Here is a 21,844-nt window from a genome sequence, read left to right on the forward strand (position 1 = left end):
ATCATTCTTCTAACTGACCAATGTGAATTAAAAGCCAGCACAGTTAATGCTGAAGTAAATGTAGGGGAAATACACACAAGCATTAGGGCTTAAGGCAGTGATGTTGTGGTTACAGAATGGTAACTACCTCCTGTGAGGTAAGCGTCTCGAACTCCTAGTGGCTATTGAACACTTAAATACAGAGGGTACTGGATTCATCAAGGCCATAAAGCATAAAGAGTACCTATCTAGCATTGAAAGCTATGGACAGAGCCTATAGAGGAGTAATGATCCCTTAATGCGGTGGCTCTCTCAACCACTCTTTCTGTCCACCCCCTCCTCCCACTCCCAACTGCTACATTAGCAGGGATAATAAATGAGACTCCAGCATCACAAGCATAAACTTTTTATGACCCACCTGACCAGCCTTATCAAATGTGGATGTGATTATTCCACCAGGTGACAGATGGAGAGATGGATGGACAGCATGCGAAGGGAGGGAAATGCAGATGATTTTCTGATGGAAATAAATAATTATTTAATACTATGTTCACAAAGGAGTGATGAGTGTGGAAAAGCGGGAAGAGGAAGTGTGAAAATAAAGGATGAGGAATAAAAAATGAGAGTAGAATGAGGAAGGTGAGGAGTGGGAGGATGGGAGTGTCTAAAGCGCTGCTCTTGGTAGCCGCTCTGAATGGGCTGGTAAGATGGAGTGGACAGGCTGTATAGGCCTGGTGAAAGGCACCTTTCTCCTCTACATGATAACTTTGATCCCTCCTGTTTCCGCACACCAGTCAGCAATATTGTTAAGCAGCAGTTGGTTAATACTTTAACTGAGTCGCGGTATTGAGACGAGGGGTGTAGGCACCCCTCACCCCCGACCACCGCAGGCCCATTAGCATATACTACTCTAACAGTAGTATTCGTTAATTTCGACATATTCCCATTTCTGTTTACTGTAAACCAATTAATTGATCAAAAACAACAAAACTTCAATTACAACTCTAATCAGATACAAAGCATTAAAAAATACTCAATGCTCATGCATGCTTGTGTATAAAAATTTGACGGTATTCTCTAGATGTTATGAAATGAGCTGAAAAGTAGAAATTGAAATTTCTTAATCACATGCATTATTTTACAATATCATGAGGAAACTGGGACGGAACACCAAATGAAAAAAATCATTAATTACTCAGTATAGTACTGAATATTTCTGTGCATAAGCATAATGTTGCTGTGGTTTCTGCCTCCCAATGTAGGGCAGGGATGTCAAACTCAATTTACATCACTGGCCCTCTTTGTGCGGGTCAGGCTGGTGAAACTGACCTTTCAGTAAAGAAATGTAACTAGACTTTTAATCCCTGTGATGCTTCAATATAAGAAAAATAAACAGTATGTCTAAGTTTTTTCTACATGACAAAGAAATACTCTTGTAGTAAATCAGTCAGTACAAATCTTTAGGCTTAAATTGCAAGAAATATGTAAAATTGGCAGCTTATTGCCTAGACTGACCTGTAATTATAACACAGAAAGTTTCTGTGACAGAAAATGCTTTAAAAAATGCAAAACTGTGGACCCATTGTAAAAAAAAATGTTTTAACACAGTGAAAAACAGGAACTTTTCTCCCTCCACTGTCATTTAATTGTGTATATTAGTTAATTACTTTGCAGTGGGGAGTTTTGAAAATACAGCAAAAAATGTAAAAAAAAAAAAAGCCATATTCCAGCTGTCCAGTGGGCTTAATTTAAATCTTTTTCGGGTCAGTTCTGGTCCCCAGACCTTATGTTTGTCAGCCCTGTTGTAGAACAACTTTTCCATTAAGTTTATTTTTTATTACGTTAAATAATAAAACACTGTATTTAAGAGATTTAAGAGAAGTGATTTCCAAAAATCATTTTAGTTTTTAATACAGAGTCTAATGCTAATTGATCTAATACAGAGTATATATATGTATATATAAAATGCAATAGAGAATAAAGGGGAAAAGTTCCATAATTGTTTTTCACCAATGATTTCAACTTTCTGCTGAGCAGCAGCACTCTTCATGAAGTCACTGAACATTTTTCCCATGTTAACTGTGTGACTGATAGCACGGATACAAGCTAAACACGTGTGACATGTAGTTTTTGTTCTGCCTCATTAATGAACGGCCCGAGTATGAAGACATCAGATTAAAGGTAATTAAAATGACAAAAACACACTATCATTCCTAATACAGCTGTAATGAGGGCCTAAGTGTAGCTGAGTGCCAGCTCCCTCCACCTCTTTCTCTTCCCCGTTCCTCCCACCGTTCATCCCTCTCTCCAGCTCAGCTGTGGCTGCAGAATCATTAACCTGGCTCTCTGAGAAGGATGTGCTGACAGAACACTCTGCTATTGTGTTTCCTGTCATCTTCAGGAAATCAGGTCTTCCCCCTGCTGTCGAGGTAAAGGACCGCTGGGTGATGAGCGACGGTCCCTCTCTTCGTTCTTCTTTTTATTCTCTTCTCTGTTTCTATGTTTATCTCATTTTGTTAAGCGCTCTTTATGTTCGTCCTCATAAAATGCTTACACACACACAAAAAAAGTATTTTAGTAAAATAACATCCCGACTCCCAAGTTTAGCAGAGAAACTCACTCCCATTTAAAGGCCTGAAATAATGAACAGATTTTACCTTTCAGCTATAAACACTGGCCAAAGTTCCTCTAGTTTTAAACGTGGTTTCATTTGTGTCATCTCAAATAACCAACACTAGTCCCTTAAACCAAACACCAAGATAAAATATACTGCATACATGAAACATAACCGGAACGACTAAAAAGTGCAGTGTGCGTGTGCATTTGTGTGTCTGATTGCATGTCCTGATCTAAGTGATGGAGTGGATATACTCTGTCATGAGCAGCACAGACTTGACGCTTCCTTTACATGGCAGCTGCAAGGCACCAGTGATGTATCAGAGTCAGCAGAAGCATTGATCAGAACCGGGTTAATCATTGCTCCGGGAACCCAGAAGAGATAGAGGCTGCCTGGGGAGAAGTAAGGAGGGCGAGTGGGCGGCTGCTCCACAGGAGGCCTACAGCTCTACAGTAAAGGAATGCAGGGAAGAAACACATACACGTGTGTTCATCTCTCTTTTCAACTATCAGCTGGTCATATTAATAAACAGCTAGTTGTGTATGCATGCATTTCGTTGTGTGTGAATGTGCATAGGGGTGAGGGCACCAGCAATGTAATGTGGGTGCTTGAGAAGCCGGTTCTGTGCTGTGTCTAGTCAGCAGTACCCATTCACCCCGGTGAGCTAGAGAGTTAATAATTCAAAAGAAAGCAGGAAAAAGAGGTGATAGGCCTGAGTGACAACACGAAGAGTGGAAAGAGTGGAAAGAGTGACCACAGAAGGAAGGAAGAACTGAGCGGAAGGACAGAACTAAAATATATCCATACTATATCTCTCTGGAGAAAGCATGACGTGGCATAAAGTTGTCCCAACATCCAAACTGCACAGATCATTTTACTGGCAGAGACCTTCCCTCCATTTAACTTCCACCTCTTCTGCTCTGGCCATTCTTTTCTCCTCTTACTGCCCGTCCCTCTGAGTTTTCACTGTGACCTGCCGTCATCACTATCACTGGTGCCAACATCAAAGTTCAGGATGCTCTCTTCAAGAAAGCACACGAGGATATGAAGGAAACAAACACGGCCCTCGAAACTACGACTGGCACAGACACCACAAGCCTGCGTGTGTAGATATATATATGTACACATACACTCACACATACACACAGATGCTTGAAAGGAATGTCAGCAATGCCAGTAGGAAGGATGAGGGGCAATGGGAATACAAAGAGGTTCATCTCCTCAGAGGGAAGAAAAACAGGGCAATAAAACCGTCATGTCAAGCCAAGAATCTGCTGATGGCACACATACATATACACAAGTTCAGAGAGACAAAAGAGAATCTGTCAAGCAGATAAAGCCATCACTTCTCCTTTTCATTCCTTGTTTTGTCCAGAGGCGTCCCCCTTTCACCTCTTCTCTGCCCCGCCAACACTTGTCAGGCAAGAGAGTCATTAATGTTTAGCTGGGCAGTGATGACAGCACTGACAGCACTCATCTGTCTAAGAAGACAAGATGAGAGACAGGGACAGCCCATCAAAGCTTGCCACTTAGAGAAGCGAGAGGGGGGAAATGAGGCGAAAACGGGAAAAAGTGTGGCTGGACCAACAGGAAAGGGACTCATCTTTTTATGCAAAGTTAAAGGTTACGTCACCAAGGTGGGCTATGAAATAATGCCATTGTCATCTCTATCCTCCCCTCCCTTTTCATCTTTCTATCAATCCACCTACACAGTCCCCTTCTCCCCACCCCTCTGGTCCCCTTCATGTGCTTGTCAGCAGTTTGATTCACTACCTGCAGGTTAGTTACTCATTGAGCCGAGGAGGTACCGGAGCCGATGGAGGTATATGGACGACAGTTTGTTGGGCAGCGACTGGTGGTCGGGGGCTGCGGTTTGAGTGACAGATCTGCCTGGATCGTCCATTCCCTCCTGTAAAGACTCAGAATACAAAGCACAGGAAGTGTAGGGAGGCAAATAGCTTTGAATATGAATGGTACAAAACAGACATGGTTAATAATTGGGAAGTGTTGGACTATTAATCCGGGAGAGACAAGGAAATGCTGTGCTGCTGTTTCTTGCCTTCACTTTTGAAGATACAGTTAAAATAGGAAATGTGAAAATCTTTCCCTGGTAGCTGCATTTTTCTTTTTACAGTTATCAACTATTCACTAGTTGTTCTTTATAATTTAAATAATTGATCATATTTTTTGTGCAAACATAAGCACTTATGAATATTTGGAAATGCTTATAAGTATTTCTTTTTTTGTTTTGTTTATGTGTGACCATTTATGAGTGTGATGCTATAAATCAGTGTTTTCCTCCATCTTTGCCTAATATGCCACAAGTTTAGTGAGAAGGTGCTTTGACTGCCATGACAAGTTAAGTGGAGGGAGTGGGAGCATTGTCTTTCAAATCAGCTGTCAGTGTGTTTATGCTGTCAGCAGTTTGACTCAGTACCTGCCTGGTTAATCATCGAGCTACTCGCCGAGCTGCGAGCTGCAGGAGGTGTGTGGAACACCGTCACGGACCCCCATCATCGCCACAACAGGACAACATCTGATTGACAGATTAGCAAGCACTGGCGCTTTTATAAAGAAAGAAGGGGGGAGAGAAGTGAGTGGAACTGAAAGAGGCTTGAAGAGGAAGTGTGAGGTCGAGGAGGTGTGTGCTTGTGTGGGTAGGTAGGATGGAGGACTGGAGGTTACCAGGTCTCCCCAGTATGTAGGCATGTGATGAGGCATTGTAAAGATACAAAATGTGCTGTATGAAATTAATGATGTAAAAGAAAATGGAAGAGAACTGAGAGATCCTAATTGAATTGAGAGGATTTACTGGACTGTACAGATGTGTCTCTTTTTGTAGCAGTGACAGTTAGATGGACAGATTAAAATATCAGATTTAAAACAAAAAACAACAACAACAACAACAACAAAAAAAACACCCAATCAAAATAATCAAAGTTATGTTTCTAAGCTAAAAAAAACAATGTTTTAATGTCATGCAGTTTTCCCACGGGCCATTCTGGACCATGGAAGAAGAAGTGGGCAGACACTTTAATAACAAGCATTGCTTTGAAAGTGAAATTGCCTCCCCTATTGGACATTAATACTGCTACAACTAACATTTGTCCCCCTCACACACTCCCCCAATCCTGATAAGGTTATCCCCACTGTAGTCCTCTCCCCCCTCCTCTGATTCCCTCTTGCATGCCCGCTGAGGTTTGATTTCAAATGGAAAAATTAATGGGAGAATAATAGCCTTGGGCCTCACTCTCTTCCACACATCTTAGTTGGTCTAAAATGGTAAAGTGAGGGGGGGTAAGATTTAGATCAGATCGCCTCACTTGGCCTGATACTCCACTGTGACATCAATGCACACATGCGCACATACACACCAGGGATTTCGCCCACCCTGCCGCTTTTTTTTTTTTAAACACCTTAGAGGACTTAACTTTCAAATATTAGTACAGCGGCTGTGTGAATTTCAAATAAATAAATAAATAAATGAGGAAGCAATGATTAGCAATTCTCCTGATAGTTATATCAACATGCTTCATATTCATTTTCACTTCCAGGAGAATATTTCTGCAGAGACAGTGATTTTTCAGAACTTTCCAAGCTTTTACAGGGTCTCCTAAAACTAATGTAAGGGCTTTTTTTCACGATGCTTTTGCAGCCACATTTAGGGAAGGACATACAGTAGCTTCAGAAAAAATTACAAAACTTTTGCTTGGATAAACAAAATACATGCAAAAACTGTTCTTTCCTTGTGGTATATTGAATTACATTTCCCATAAAAGAAAAATGAAGTACACAGCAGTCTTTAAGAGACAATAATAAAGATAAACTATGTTGTTCTTACAATTCTAAGTACCTCTGTCATAACATTGGCAAAAGTCAGGGTGCAAAAATAGAACATGTGCACAGACAAGATATGCAAGTTTCACTTAAGCTGATACAGGGCCAAGTTGGTTGCAGGCGTTATTAAATCAAAGTTAAGACTCGATGCTCTTAGGCTAGCAAGACAAGAAGTGTGTGTGCGCGTGTGTGTCTGGTTGGGGTAGGGGGTCGGTTGTTAAGAGTTTAAAAGCGGAAGATGAGTTGGTGTAGAACCAGTATTGATGTCGGGGAAGCCCACTGGCACTTTGTTCAAACATTTGAGAGGACCGACCTGCTGAGCTGCAGCACCCGGGTGGCAGGATTCCCGCTCTTCCTGTTTCTCCTGACTTTGAGGAATATTTCGGTGAACAAACTCCCAGTGCTCTCCTCACATGCCCCGCACCTCATCAGAGATACCTGCCTCAGCAAAACTGAGAGGGAAACAGACCAAGACAGAACTTTCCAGGCATTTCAGGAGTTCCTGTCTGTTGTCATCCAGTAATGCATTACATGTAATGTTAGAAAACTATTTTTTAAAGGTGACCGCTACATATGTAGTCACTCTATATGCTGTATCTTCCACCAAAAGACCAAGGTGATGAACCTTACCTACCACTTCTTTTTCTCTGAACAAAACTTTTTGGGCAAAACACAGTTTTAGGGTTTTGAAAAAACCCTAAAACTGGATGAAACCCATCGTTCTGAGTCTGTTAAAACATTAAATCGTGCTAAAAAGCAAACAGATGAAGTCTTGCTTCGCCCCTTTTTCTACAGATTGGTTTCACGATGAAGTGAAAGTCTGAAAAGAGTGCAATTTCACTGATGTCACAAAATTGCTGGCTGAATTTGCAGTGTTCAAGTGTCACTGGTGTGGGGAAAACAATTTAGACAGCTACCAGGCATGAACAATATGGACTTCATACAAGTTCAGGAGCGATTCTTTTTAATCAGTGTTCAGGTGAAAGAGAAGGTTTACAATACAGTGAATGAAAACAAAAGACAGCAAAGAGATGTCTCGGGTATAGTGATGGTACGACACACATAAAACGAGCCACCGTCCCCACACCTCTCACAGTTTGCCTTTGGGCACATGTAGCATTAATTGCTGCCTCTACAGAGCCTGCAGACTGTACGCACCATCCACTGCTCGCATCAAAGAAACCACACACTGAACTTTATGAAATTTTTATTCAATGTGTTCACTTCTCTTCCCTTTTTCCTATTCCCCACCTTGGCCCCCCTCTCCCTTTTAAGCTGCGCCACCAAACAGACAAGAAAGACTTCTCCCTGCCATGTTTTTCAGCTCGACTTCCTTCCTGCCCAGAAGCACTCGAGTATCTCGTTAGTTCTCTCACAGCTAACATCACTCCTCTATCTGCCAGGAGCAAAAACCTGATTGGGGGAAACGTAACGAGAAGAAAGGATAAGAACGGGGGGTGACATCAAGAAGTTTGGTGGATGAGATTCTCAGTAGAGCTAGGTGTAAAGCCGTAATATCATTTAGCTACAGTAATTACAGATGAAAGAAACAAAAAAAAGGGAGGAGAGATGAGAGGGTTTTCTCTCTCCGAGGACAATGTACACTGAAGAGCCCCGAGTTTCATCATGAAGTTACACATACATGTAAAACCACGCTGCGAGATCTTTGTCGTTATAACACGACCCTGGCTTGACTTCAAATGTACAAACAAAGGTTTGCAGAAAGCTTGCCTTCCTTCATCCACAGTTTGTTTCCCCTCCACTAACACACAGCTTTTGCTCATAGCCAGATTATGACAACTGGGCACGTCCGGTTTTCGCAGCGCTGTGAACAGTGCTTTCTGTTTAAATCCTCCCGCTCACACACAAATACACACACAGTGGTCATCCATCAGCACCGAGTGTTGTTTCTTCCCCCGCATGTCTCATACACACAGGTATAAATCACTGCACCTGATTTCTGGGGCCAGGGTTTAAATAATTAAAGAGCTTTAATTTATCAGGATTTAGCACCTGCTGACAGTAGGGCTGACAGAAGAGAATGAGAGATATATTGAGAAAGAAAAAAAAAAAAAAAAAGAAGGAAGAGTTCATTAAACATTAGAAAAAACATATACAAAATTATTACACATTGCACAAGACAGAAAGAAAAAAGAAAATATCTAGTTCGAAGTGGAACCAAAGACTAGGTGAGAAGGCATTGAGGTTCTGCTCTAGAGCTACTTAATCTGCTGTGTTAAGATTTTTGTTATTTACCTGTTGGCAGAAGACAAACGAGCCTGTTCTACTGTTCTATGTGGGTAATCTTACAACTAAGTTGAAAGAATCATTAATGTAAAAATAACACAATTGCAAAGAAAGACCCCCCCCTCCCAAAAAAAAAAAAAAAACAAAAACTCCCCCCAAAAACATCCAGTAAAAAGAAGATCAAGCAAAGTTGTACTGATTTTTTGTTTGTTTTCCTAACTGCACATGCCGTCTTTTTGGAAGCATACATATAAATGACCATGGATCTTTATGTTTCAAAGCTGTTGAAGTAAAGGAGAAAGTGATAGCCACAAGAAACTGGAGTGTTTTTAGTAAAGACCATCTAAGACACTGGGCATGAGAAACACACATCAATAAGTTACATTTAAAGTCTTTTGTTATGTCACTTCATCAACTGCACAAACCGAAAATGTGGTTATTTTGTTTTAACAATGACAAATAACCCCACCAAAAACCTAAATATTGAAATACCAGTGATTTTTTGTATTAAAACAAAAGTAATAAGTGGAGAACAAAGCACTGGGTAAAGCACACTTATAGAATGAAATCTGTCTTCAATTATGTCCTGCAAGAACCAGCTGTTGTCATGTTGTCACAGAAATGTAGAACTCTACTGCCCTCTTGTGGTTTAGACACATGCAAATAAACTCTCACATGAAAGTGACCAAATGAACCCAAACACAGTTTTTTTTTTTTTTTTTTTTGTTTTTTTTTTTTTAATACTTGCATCTGTAGATTCACTGAATGAACTACTGTGTTAGCCCTATGAGTTCTGGAAGGTTGAAAACAAGATCTACCAGCAGGCACAAAGACATAAGGGAGAAACATCACAAAAAAGCAAAAAGGCCATCTCTGGCCGTGTTTGACCCTCATTGTTTATTCTTACCAGTAGATCTGTCAAAACAGAATGAACACACCCAGCCACACTCTAATACACAAACACACGCGCTTCAATCAAAGACAGCACTGAAAAGACAGAGTTTTTTTTCCCCCATCTGCTGAAAAACTGTGGTCAAAAAAAAAAGAAAAAAAAAAAAAAAAAGAAATAAAAGTCCCTTTACCCTTTTTAACCTTTTGCATAAACATGCGAGTAGAATTAGTATAATATATTTTTCTGTTACTTGAAGACTTCACGGAGTGAAGTTTGTTGTCTGCTGGCAATAGGTAGCCACCTAGTGGTTAGACCCTCTCATAACATCAAGTATTGACTGCAGAATTTTTAAATCACAAGTTTGGATGTTTTGTTGCTAGATGACACTTTGTCATTGATAAACAAACAGCTTAAACATAGTTTAGCAGATACCTAACAAACTATCCAGTCTACAGACTCAGCTGGGGGGAGGGGAAGATAAGTGATTATCACACCAGAAACACAGTATTACTCCTAAATCAAACAGTACAATATGTTTTTGTTTTTTTTTTAACCATATTGCGTGATGTATTTTCAGAATAATAAACCTATATATTCATAGTTACGATACCAGTTCCCTATGAAAAATAATTACCCATAAGTCAGTACCACCATCCCCATTCTAGATGAATGATGACACTGTGTGTTTTTGTCTTTTCAAGACCATCATCCCTTCATTTCACTGGATTCCCTCCACCGGTGGATTGTTTTCACACTTCAGTGGTCCATAAGGGAGCGCTGTAAAGCCTCCTGAATCATTGTGTGCTCATCTGTGGAATAATCCTGGGAGGTCATAAGCATGAGAAGGGGAAGAAAAAAAAAAAATCACTTAAATTCTTATTAACATAAAAAAAACCCAACAACAAATAAACAGAGTGCTTTACTTACAACAAATGTATCATAGGAGAAAGTGTGTCTGATCTTCAGGTGCTGGAAAAAGTCAGCACTCCTGTAGTTAGGATCCCCCCAAGGCATCGAGGCACAGATGGGGCACACCTAAAGAAAACATGAAGGTAATAAAACGATCTTTGAAACACATTATTAACCCAGCTGAAGCCAGTAAGTGTGTGGAAACTCAGTATGACTCAGAATTATGACAGAATAGGTTTTGTTTTGTTTTTTTACCACTTGGCGTGCATCTCGAGCATGTTGGGTTGTGCAATGTTCAACCAGGCCGTCCTGGTCGAGGTTCTGGCAGTTGCAGTAGGGGCAGGTGAAGGTGTAGCGATTTGGCACTGAACTGTGGCAATGAAACAGAAATAATAAAATGTCACAAGGTTTGGTTCTCAACTACATGAATATTACACTTGAAATGTAACAGGCATCAGCTTATGAAGAAATAAGTGGACATTTACCACAGTTAGTGGCCAATCTTTATCTATTGTCACATCAACTTTGCACCAGCTGAAAGAGCTTGAGAAAGACTTAAAAGTGACAGTTATTCCTTTTTCTTTTTAATAATAGGAATCTGTTTCATGGCACAAAGGTCTGGAGGGTTAAATAACAAAATAAATAAATACTGGGATCGGTTTCTTACTTTAAACAGTGTTGGAACAACATGCCACAATGTGTGGATTATTAGTTTTAAATGCTTTAAAGTTTGGGTGGAAAAAAACCCCCCCACAGGCTACTTCCTGATTAGTCATAATAACCTCATTACAAGCGACGGCTTCTCAAACCATCTTCTCGGAACTTTCTCCAGGAAGCACAGTTGTCATAAATACTTAACATCCATATATGATAAAAACCACATCCACTTCATACAACTTGACTAGTGTTTTATGTTTTCTAAAGATGAATGTTGTACCGTTTTCTATACACTCTGGAAAAATTACAATCAGAAATTACGACAGGTAAAATACAGAATACTTAGCATATGCTTGATCATACTTTATAATACTATTTTTTCTTGCAATCAAGATTGTGTTCAATTTGAAATCCCGTTTGTGCTAAAACTTCTATTTATTTTATTTTTTTACTTTAAGTGCAAAATGTATACACTACATATAGTAAAACCGCAAAAAGAGAGCTTTTCTTATTTGACTGACATGTTAGGCATGCCAGTGAAACAAGGCAGTAATAGAGTCACGACTTTGGAGTCTTATCAAACAACAATGTACTGCCAAGAGTTTATAATACTATAAACATAGGGAATTTTATATCACGAGAAGATATTATTCCATCATTTGTCACAATGAACAGGTCAACTGTTTACATTTGGCACTTAAGTTACAGTGAAATCTACCATAAATCATATCATTGAATATATTTGATTGGGCCAACAGAACTCTATTTCCTATGTACAGTACTTTCTGCTGCATCAATGAAGCCCTCTCACTGAAACTACTGACAGGGCTGCACTCTTTTCCTTTTTCACTTTGGATTAGTGTTGGTCCAAAGGTGACCTTTAATTTATACAACCCAACAAGCAGCAGTAATTGCACGCAAAGTCTGACTCTACAGTGTAAACCATTTTGCTTTATTATGTAGGGAATAGCAAATAATTGTTCTGCTTCTTTCCCCACCTGACGATGGCAGGCTGACTCTGGGCAGTTGTCCTGACTCCCTCCTCAATGTACTCCTGGTATTTTGAACAGGCAGCTGTGTGGCTTCTCATCTTAGAAAGCCCAACCTAATTGGGGGAGGAGTGACACATATCAGTAACTTCCAGTATATGACCATCATCACAAAATTGTTGCTATTATCTAAATATAAAAACAGAAATTTAGACACAGCAAAACATTAAGATTATGCATGTGCAGTTATTGGATCTTCACCCTCTGTGATTGCTTCATAAATGGGAGTCAGTTCAGTGATATTTTAGCTTTTGGTCTGTAGTGAAACTTACCTGTGTGCCACAACCCTTACAGGCTGCCACAGAAGATTGAATGAGTGCCTCAAGTTGAGCAGCTTTAGTCCAGTGGCCCGGAGCACCTCGACATACAGCACAAACGGGCTTCTGTGGACGCAGACATTCCTGCAAACAACTGTGGCAAAACCTGTCAAGAGATGGATGAAAGAATGTGATTGCTGCACAAGAGAAATCAACTAAATTGTCAGTTTTAATTTGAGCTCAGGTTACCTTAGGCTTTTAAAAATATATATGAAAAAAAAAAAAAAAAAAAAAAAAAACACAAACCAAAACAAAAACATGCAACAACTCTGTTTGCATTAACACATGGCCTGCCATGAGAAAAAACAAAACAAATACTGTCACTAAAACAAACCTTTATTATGCTAGTGACTGGACCTTCCTGTAACTCATATGGAAAGTCCCCCACCTCGAGAATAGCCAGGGACTTGTAGTTCTTTAAAGTGGTTTCAAGAGTTAGAGCAATACACATCCAAACTACAACTCCCAAGTGAGGCCTCCTTTTTGATGTAAACAAAACTGAAACTGATTTAGCAAGCTGGAACTGTTTTTGTCACATATTCGAGAGAGAAAAACAGAAAAACGGGGTCGTAGCACGAGAAGACACTCGCGAGGCCGATATTTTGCAACTCTGGTGTGACGACAAATTTAAAGTGAAGCCCTTTCCTCCATTGTTTTTGCCTCTTTTCACTGCATCGTTGGTGGCAGACGCGGGTTAGGGGGAGGGCGACCGAAAATAAACGGCAAAAATACTCACGTATGTCCACACTGTGTTGTCACGGGACTGTCGAATATTTCGAGGCAAACTGGACAGACGAATTCGGACACGTCGTTGCTCCCGTCCGAGGCGTTCTTCTTGTGAGGTGCTGCGCTAAAGCCTCCGAGCATCGCCATTTCTTTTCTTCACTGAGTCGGTTCCACCACCAGCACCAACCGTCCCCGTGACGACGTCATCGGGTTCTTGTTCTTTTTTAAGCGCGAGGGGGCGGGGTCACCGGCGAAAGTAAACATCGTAACACATAATTGTACGACATACTAAATTTGTGACACACCCCTCCCACTAGATTTTGAAACCCCCCAGAGACATTGAAAATATTACAATATATAGTTATACAAATAAATCAAAATTATTCAGGCACTAATACAACGAAAAAGCAGGAAATCCACACCACTAAATGCATACCTTCGGCAAATCATTATGAACCCGGAAATCTGTCTCTGCGCGCACGCGAGCCTATATTTTTTTCCCCGAGCAAAACAAAAACAAAAATGAATGAAGACTGTGGATGATGTAGTTGGGGGTCTGTATCCCGTCTTCCCTAGCACGTGGGCTCCTGATGCTGATGAACTGTCAGGATTGAGCGCATGCGTGTTGTTATACTGGGAATTTCCAACAGCTGAGGAGGCGTAGCTAGCCATGACTAGCACTTGTTAAAGGTAAGATTTGCGAATGGTGGTATTTCTGTTTGAAAAAACGTCTTGATCTCCTAGTGGGAGCGCATTAACGTTTGGTCCCAAAAGAAGGTCACCTTAAAAACTCGCTGTGTCTTGATATTTTATTTTAAACTGGCGAATAATGTCTGTGTAGCGATGGAACGCCCTGCTAGCCGAAAGCAATTGTTAGCTAACCAGCTACGCTGAAATGGGCGTTCACTGTTTAGCTTATATTCAGTAGGGGGGCCATAGCAGTGGCAGCATCGGGTTTGAGAGTCATGGAGAATTAATGTATACGCTCTAGGAGTATTACTTTATATTGCCATTGGTCACGGTGGACTAAATTTGTTGTAGTAGATACGCAGTTGTAAAGCATGCGTCTGGCTAAGGCTCATTGGTTGCTAGCTCGTTGAGCGGATGTTCGCAGAGATTTTCAGGTAACAGGTATAGCCAGCCAGCCAGCCAGCTTGCAAGAATCTGAGAGCAAAATGTTTGCTCTCCTGTTGTTCAAGCCTCGTACTATTTTCACGATGTGTTTGTTTATGAGTTTTGAGTTGAAGCTAAGCTAGGGCTAGGGTTAGCGCCACTCTGGTTTACACGCATGTAGTACCAATAGCTGAAACGTTCACTGGCGCAAACGTGTGAGAGGGATGTATACATCAGTAATGAGTTCCTCTCTTGCTTATTTAAGCTATAATTCCACTGGCCTTTTTCTTGGTTATGTACATTGTAAAACAAACAAAAAAAAAAAAAAGCCCTTTCACTATGTGACAGACAAAAAACCCACCTACCCACCCACCCAAACGAATCCATCTTCACATCTCTACAGAGATGGTCCTGGATTAGTGTATCTTCCGTCTTATCTGAACCTCTAGATATTTCAAAACATGCTTAACCACAGTTAAATTGCATTTTCATTTGGCTACAACCGAAAATGATATTTTTATCTTAACAGCTATTGCTTGTGTCATTTCAGCTTGGACATGGCTGACAACAACCCCAAGATCATGAATCTGTCGTCTTGATGAGTGACCTTGAACTCTACCAATGCTGAAACCAAGCAATGGAATAGATGCAAGTCTGTGTGCCAAGGAAAACCTCCCCCCTGACGTTATCTTGCATGACAGAAGCCTGTTTTTCGGGAAACAAGTCAGGCTTTGAGCCAAAACCAGAGATGCTCATACCAAGGCATCCTTATGGGCTACAGCCTTGCTACACCAACTGAAAGCACTAGAAAACTGCACCTCTTGCTTAGAGGATGTGCTACTGAGTGGATGCAAAGACTGACTCCTCTGCCATCTCTCCGCAACATTAACAATTAGTGTATACGGTTTAAAAAATGGTAACCAAAAATGGTGTCTGAATGTGGCATTTTGTGGTTGGGCATGCTAAAAGGTGTGAGGCTCTCTCAGAAAAGTATAACAGCTGACTAATAGTCTGCTGCTAATAATGGATGCCAAGTTAAAAGAGGACCTGTTCCGGAGGTATGTGACAGCACTGGAGAAGCGCCTGGAGGAAGGAGGGGATAACAGGGGGACTGGAAGTACGCAAGAAGGGGAAAGAAGCAGACACAAGGACAGTGAGGCCTTACTTTCCACAGCCACAGCTCTGCTAGGAGCCTATCAGCCAGATCCGGCACAGCGATTTCGCATGGTGCGTTTCTATGAGGTAGTGGAGAACTCCCTCCGCTCCCAGAGAGGAGTTAACCTGAAGGGCCTGGAGAGAGCCTTCCATACCCTGGAAACCATCTGCACCAACCTCCTGCTCTTCCCTTGGAAGAAGGAATTCAGATGTATAAAGGTGACTTTATTTTATTGATGGGATATTTAATATACTTTGCTTAGATTAGTTTACTCTAATAGCCAAAATTTCACTATTAATACATTTGTTATAACAGAATGAATCATTATTGTCCAGTCTTGAGCTTTGAGATACTGAGCTTTGGCAATTAATCAGGGCAGTGTGTGTGTACACCGAAATACTTTTGTGAATTTGCATATCTTTCAGACTGTCTTTTGCAGGCAATATATATGAATATCTTTCCTGACCTTTAGTATGGAAGCAAAACTTTTATGTTTGTGTACACATTCTCAGGCTTTATGCAGATATCAGATATCCGCATAATCTTAAGAGATTTGTGTTGTTGTACCTTAATTACTTGTTGTCTAATCCTAACATCATAAAGTGTGTATACAAACAAAAGTTTGATCCCACCAGCATATCTGAAAGTACATGAGTGGTTCTCCCCTGTCTCATAAACTGCTTGACATGTTTTTTAGTAAATTAATATCTAAAAGTAAGAACATTTTTCTGAAACTGTTAAAATTTGTATAGATTTGTAATTTTAGTGAACACACATGCAAAGAGGACCTGCTATTATGATTGCTTCTGCTCAGTGAATAAGTGACAAATTAAAAGGAAAGCTGTAACTCTTGACCCCTCTGTTTTGCTTTGGGGATTTATGTTGCTGGCATTCTTTAGCTCTACTTGTCTTCTTAGAGGGAAAGCACTGCAACTCAATACGAAGTTGTTTGGTGTGAAACATTTCTAACCTAATGGGAGAGGGAAATGTCCTTGCACACAGAGCCGAAACCGTTATGAATGATCTTATGGCGTTCACCCTCACAAGATATCAAGTTAACTGATTGTCTATGGGAAATTTCTGTACATGTTAGACAGCCTTCTGCCACCCAAAAAGGAAAAAAATAGTTGTGTCCCCACTTCTGGTGGTTTTCTAAAGCACTTTGTTTGTTTTCCCCTTGAATCTATCAGCTAATTCTATCTAGAACTATATCTAAAATAAGTATTTGTTATTAGAGAGGTGGCCATTGCAGCTTTACATTGAGGTTGTTGTAATTTGTGCTAATCATCTGTTTTTTCATATAAAGATGTGCATTTCTATATGTTTTTGTCTTTATTTTTGGCTTCATGTCAGCTTGTTTTAAACAACTGACACTTATGCTGATTCTCATTTCTCTCTTTAAGACCTTCACTGGCCCATATGTGTACCATCTGCAGTCTGCCATTTCTGATGCTGAACTCCGAACTTTAATGCGCACCATTGGCTACACCTGTGACCATGATTCGCAGTTCCATTTGCAGGAGCATCCAGGAGGTGCAAATCATCTGCGGCAGTTGGCATTTGAACTCTTCCTGGCCCAGGCAGAGTGTCGTCTTCTGGGAGAGGTAGTGGCTCTGGCCCGTGGTTCAGCGTCAGAACTGGAGGCCCTGGAGCTCCGCAGAGGTTGCAGAGATGATGCAGCTGGCTGTGCTGAAGCGCTCCGCAGACGCGACAGCCTTGGGGCAGATATGGCTCGGCTGTCCGTGCGGCCATTGGATATAGAAAAGCCTCATGCCCACCACCTTAGGCGAGGTAGCCGACCATCTAAGTCTGTGGATGTTACAGATGGGGCTGGTCACTGGCATGCAGCGGTTAGCAAGCCTGTCTTGAAGGCTTCACTGAGTCTGAGGAAGGAGCCTCTATTTGTGGATGCAGAGGAGGATATGAAGGATGAGATCATCAGGCCCAGCACCTCAATATCTCTTTCCTCTGTGGTTGCTCCACCTTCCTATAGCCCTGTTGCAGATTTCTTCCCAATTCAGTCACCTCCCCCAGCGGATCCCTACACATCCTACCATCCATCCTCTTTAGATGAGATTGACTTGTACACAGAGAGGGGTGGGGCTGGCACAGGAGGAAGGCAGACCCCGTCTCGACCTCTATCCAGAGAGCCTCGAGATGGAAGGGATGGGTGGCTGCACAAAGGTCATGGTAGTGTGAAGTGCCAGGGTTGCGGGCTGGGCTGCACCACAATGGCCTCCTGCCAGAGGTGTGACATGATCCTCTGTTCTGCCTGTCATGATGTGGACCCCTCCCCTTGCTGTGGCCTCCAGGACTACCATCCAAAATCTCCACGACCACTTGATGGATACATTCCTGTCAAGGAAAAGCTCTCTGTCTACTCTAATACTCATACTCACTCCCATCTCCATCCACACCCCCTCACACTGACCCACTCACATTCTCATCCCCACCCTCACCCTCAGATGGTGGAGAAGCCCCTCATGTCCACTAAGCTGTTTCCCAGCAAGTCTGTTGCCTTGACAACACCAAAGGGAGGCAGCAGTGAGCGAATAAGCATGGGGGGATCGCGATGCGGGTTTTGCAACAAGCCAGGTGCATCACACACCTGTGTGAACTGTTCGAAAGTGTCATGTGACTCGTGCATGGGCTTGTATGCAAAAGATATGTGCACGCGAAAGAATCCTCAGCACAACTTTGTGCCCAACCATCAGCTCAACTTCAAAACTGGCACCATATCTCACCTGGTGTACCGATGAATCAGGCAGACAGAATATTTTTTTTCCCTTCCACTCCCCTCCTTTAACTTGCAACATAGTCTTGCACGATTGCTTTAGCTTTCTTTCCATTTAAATCATTCATGTTCTTCATCTCAGTCCAGTGCTTTATTTATTTTTTTGGTCTTAGTTTTATTTTTCCTAACCCTCTTTTAAACTTTGTACATTTTCTCTTACTGTTGTAGGGCCATTGGATGCACATGCCACAGAGAGCCATATCGTCTGCCCATCTCTCTGCCTTGTACAAGTTCAGGCCTTTTATCTATTTCTTCTTCCTTTTACCTTGCTACCTGCTCTTGAGTAGTCATGTGATGTTGTAGCGCTTCCCAAATCCCTCAAATCTTGTCCTCATCAAAAAGGGAAACTGGAGAAAGTTTAATTCCTTCTCATTTTGAATGAATTCCGTCCAAATGAACATAATCTACTTTGCCTAATTTCTCAGCTAAAAAAATCTTCTAATATATATAAATATATATATAAATATACAGTATATATATATGTGTGTGTGTGTGTGACTGAATGAGTGAACGTGTATGCGTGAGTGAGTGTAGAAAAGACCTCTGAGCTTGCATTGTGATAAAGGGGTCTTTTTAACTTGAAAAAAATATAGGAAAAAAGAGAAAACATACACTGGAAGTCAATAAGTCAATAGTATATATTTTTAATCTCTATTCTCTAGAACAACGTGAGACTGTTAAATGGGCATGAGGCCTGGCATTAGGAATTTTGGGCTATAAACTTATATATGTGGGTATGGGGTGGGGGATATCTCAAGGGGACACACTGAGACAATGGTCGAATGCCATAGATTCTATTTAAAAGATTATGCCTTGTAAATTAATCCTCAATTGTTTCTGGTTGTAGGACTGAGGTTAAATGCTGCTGTTGACTTGAGACATTGAAGACAAGCGGCGTTGATTTCTTTCTGGTAGTTGTGTCAGTTCCAAGCCCCCCACTCCTTTTCATTACACTTCTCAAGCCTTCATGGATCATGATGTTGTAGTGCCCCTGCACTAGATCAGTGGTTCCCTATTAGTCTTGGGTGGGACCATAGGAAGTCTCACACTGGGCGAGAAATCTAAGGATTATGATTCAATTGAACAGTTTGTCAGACTATTGATAGGATAGGTTTTAGGCAGTATGAAAGTACATACTCTAACATGGTTTCTGTCTACCTCAAATGGCTTCAGCTTATACACCCAGTATGACATTGTGGTTTTAAACTAGCCCTAAGATCTAAAGATTGTTTGTTTATTGCATCTTTCATTTCTAATTTATGTTTAAGCACACTAGAAAGCACCACCCTTTTACAATCAGCTGAGCCTGTCAAGTGGTAGAGGCCAGCAAAGACATCAAAAATGTTACACATGCAAACTTTAATGCGGTCCAGTATTATGACGAGTACATAGCAGTTAAACACTTATTGCAGTTTTGCTGATGAACTATTTACCACATTGCTTTTTGCACTATATTTCACAGAGCTTTCTGCACAGCACAGTGGCTGCAGGCTGGAGTTTTTGATTTATTTCTTGCTAGTTAGTTTTGACAACACATTTTTAAACACTAAATCTGCATCTGTTTGATGTATGGGGCAGAATGGGAGGTAGTTATGCTAATAAACTAAAGTAATGATTAAACTGCATATTTTAAGGGGTAGATATATTCTGCTTACATTTGAAACTGAAGACCATACATTTAGTGTTTACCTTTAGTAATTAGACTTTAATTTTCATTGTAATCTCAATTGTAATATTTTATATCACAGTTGATCGTCACCAAGGGCTAATTTTAAATCACATTGCATTAAACAAAAAAGTCTGAGTCTGGGTTATTTTGACAGACTGCTTAGGCTGTTGTAGCCTTTATGTTCTGTCAGGAGTAACCTCTAAATGCCTTAAACTCATTCAGCTGTCTTATCCTAGTGTATTTAAGCTTTTGATGTTGTTGTTCTCACCCTGTTTTGTCTTTAACCAGCCTGTAGGTTTAAAATTAACATGTGGTTAACAGGCTAGAAAATGAAGTTCACTTCTCTGATGGTGAATTAAAATTACACCTAAGAGTATGGAGTATGTGTTGAATACAGAACATACCTACCATGTATATTAACATAAATATGCAGCAATGAACACATTGTACATCTGTAAACATTGTAGATGTTTTGCTTGGAAACAGGTTTGGTATATATTTTGTTTGCGTAGAGATATTACCTTAACACATTGGTTTCAGAAAGTGACATCTGATTTCATTCTTTTCATTCCTTCCCTTCAAAACTGAAAATTGTCTTTTGTGTCTTTATCATATTAAAGAAGGGATCTTTTGATACCAATTAGATGTAGTTTTAGCGGTTCTTTGAAAGATGTTCTTGTGCTAATTTGGGTATCAAAAAAAAAAAGAAGTCTTGAGTGCCCTTATGGGAGGTGTGCAATTTTTCTGTTTCCATCAAAGAAGACTTTCTAGATATTTATCATAGCTATATTTCAGTTATTCAATTCAAATCATACCAGCAACAAAGACAACTTTCAGATGTATTGAGCCATGTTGAGTGATCATATTGCCAAATGAAGAACAAATATCTTACCGGAGGAGAAAACAAAATTATGTGGCTTGCCTGGATGTACAGTTAATGTAACATAAATCTGTGATTTTGCTAAAGTTTAGCTTTGTGTCTGTAGATGTTGGCCTTTTTAAGAAGCCTAGAGAGAACCCCCCCCCCCCCCCCCCCCCATCAACATAGATACCTACTCACACACCATCGGATGTGTCACTTGAAACAGTGGACTGATAACTTGTGTAGGTCACTACAAAGGGCTAAACAGTCTGCAGGGCTGCTGCTAAGTTTGTGGGCACTGTTTTAATGAGAAACTGACAGATCAATATCTAATGTGGGGCTTACATTCATCAGTTGTTATGAATTACTGATGTTGGGAAAACAAATGTCATGGAACACTGAGCCATTTTAACATGATTGGTTTATCCCACACTTGAAACACTCAAGTCATTGTGGAAGTGAATGCTCCCCTTTACCTCTGTGTGGTTATCTTACTGATATTAGCAGTCTTGGTGTAGTTAGGCAGCCTCTACCCATTTCCCTAACCTTCCTCTTGGCATGCTCTGTACAAGGCCCATACCCATACCCACACCCCACCCCACCTACCTTGGCACTGAGGATCATCGCACAATGTATTTGAAGGGGTATGGACCTTGTGATCAATATGTGGGCTTACATGGGGTGGAATGGGAAAATAGCCAAAAATTGTTAATTGGTGAATATATAAAGAGAAATGAAATGAAGCAAAAGGTAAATGAGATTTTATAAATTAATTTAAAGAATAAAGTTCTGAAAACAAAGTTTCCTATCTTGAATTTTTTTATTACTGTTTGTTTTTGGTTGATTGAAATTGAGTTTGTACTGTCAAATCTGTACACATAATTCATTGTTTTTGAACTACTGTAAGCACTTTTGACAATCCGAATTTGCAACTATTGGATTTGCTAAATTGTCATTTTGTTCAGTGTAATGTTAAGAAAAAGGCCAGAGTTTAGGACTCAACATCTCAGCCTTTTTAAT

General features: G+C 40.6%; 2 protein-coding genes across 2 annotated transcripts; one reads left to right on the plus strand and one right to left on the minus strand.

Moving 5' to 3' along the window:
- Window positions 1-7,380: 7,380 nt before the first annotated feature.
- On the minus strand, window positions 7,381-13,749 carry rnf114 (ring finger protein 114). Its single transcript, XM_084916734.1, has 7 exons — window positions 13,667-13,749; window positions 13,241-13,449; window positions 12,460-12,610; window positions 12,137-12,243; window positions 10,737-10,851; window positions 10,500-10,607; window positions 7,381-10,394 (listed from the first exon to the last, which is right to left on the minus strand). Exons 2-7 carry the CDS (start codon window positions 13,375-13,377, stop codon window positions 10,329-10,331), a joined length of 684 nt encoding a protein of 227 aa, XP_084772860.1. The 5' UTR covers window positions 13,378-13,449; window positions 13,667-13,749; the 3' UTR covers window positions 7,381-10,328.
- Window positions 13,750-13,800: 51 nt separating this feature from the next.
- spata2 (spermatogenesis associated 2) lies at window positions 13,801-21,624 on the plus strand. Its single transcript, XM_084916733.1, has 3 exons — window positions 13,801-13,920; window positions 14,894-15,717; window positions 16,903-21,624. Exons 2-3 carry the CDS (start codon window positions 15,367-15,369, stop codon window positions 18,256-18,258), a joined length of 1,707 nt encoding a protein of 568 aa, XP_084772859.1. The 5' UTR covers window positions 13,801-13,920; window positions 14,894-15,366; the 3' UTR covers window positions 18,259-21,624.
- The last annotated feature ends 220 nt before the right edge of the window (window positions 21,625-21,844 follow it).

Source organism: Perissodus microlepis, chromosome 20, assembly GCF_051167445.1.
Source record: "Perissodus microlepis isolate ML-2025 ecotype Zambia chromosome 20, ASM5116744v1, whole genome shotgun sequence".
In the NCBI taxonomy this organism is placed as follows: Eukaryota; Metazoa; Chordata; class Actinopteri; order Cichliformes; family Cichlidae; genus Perissodus; species Perissodus microlepis.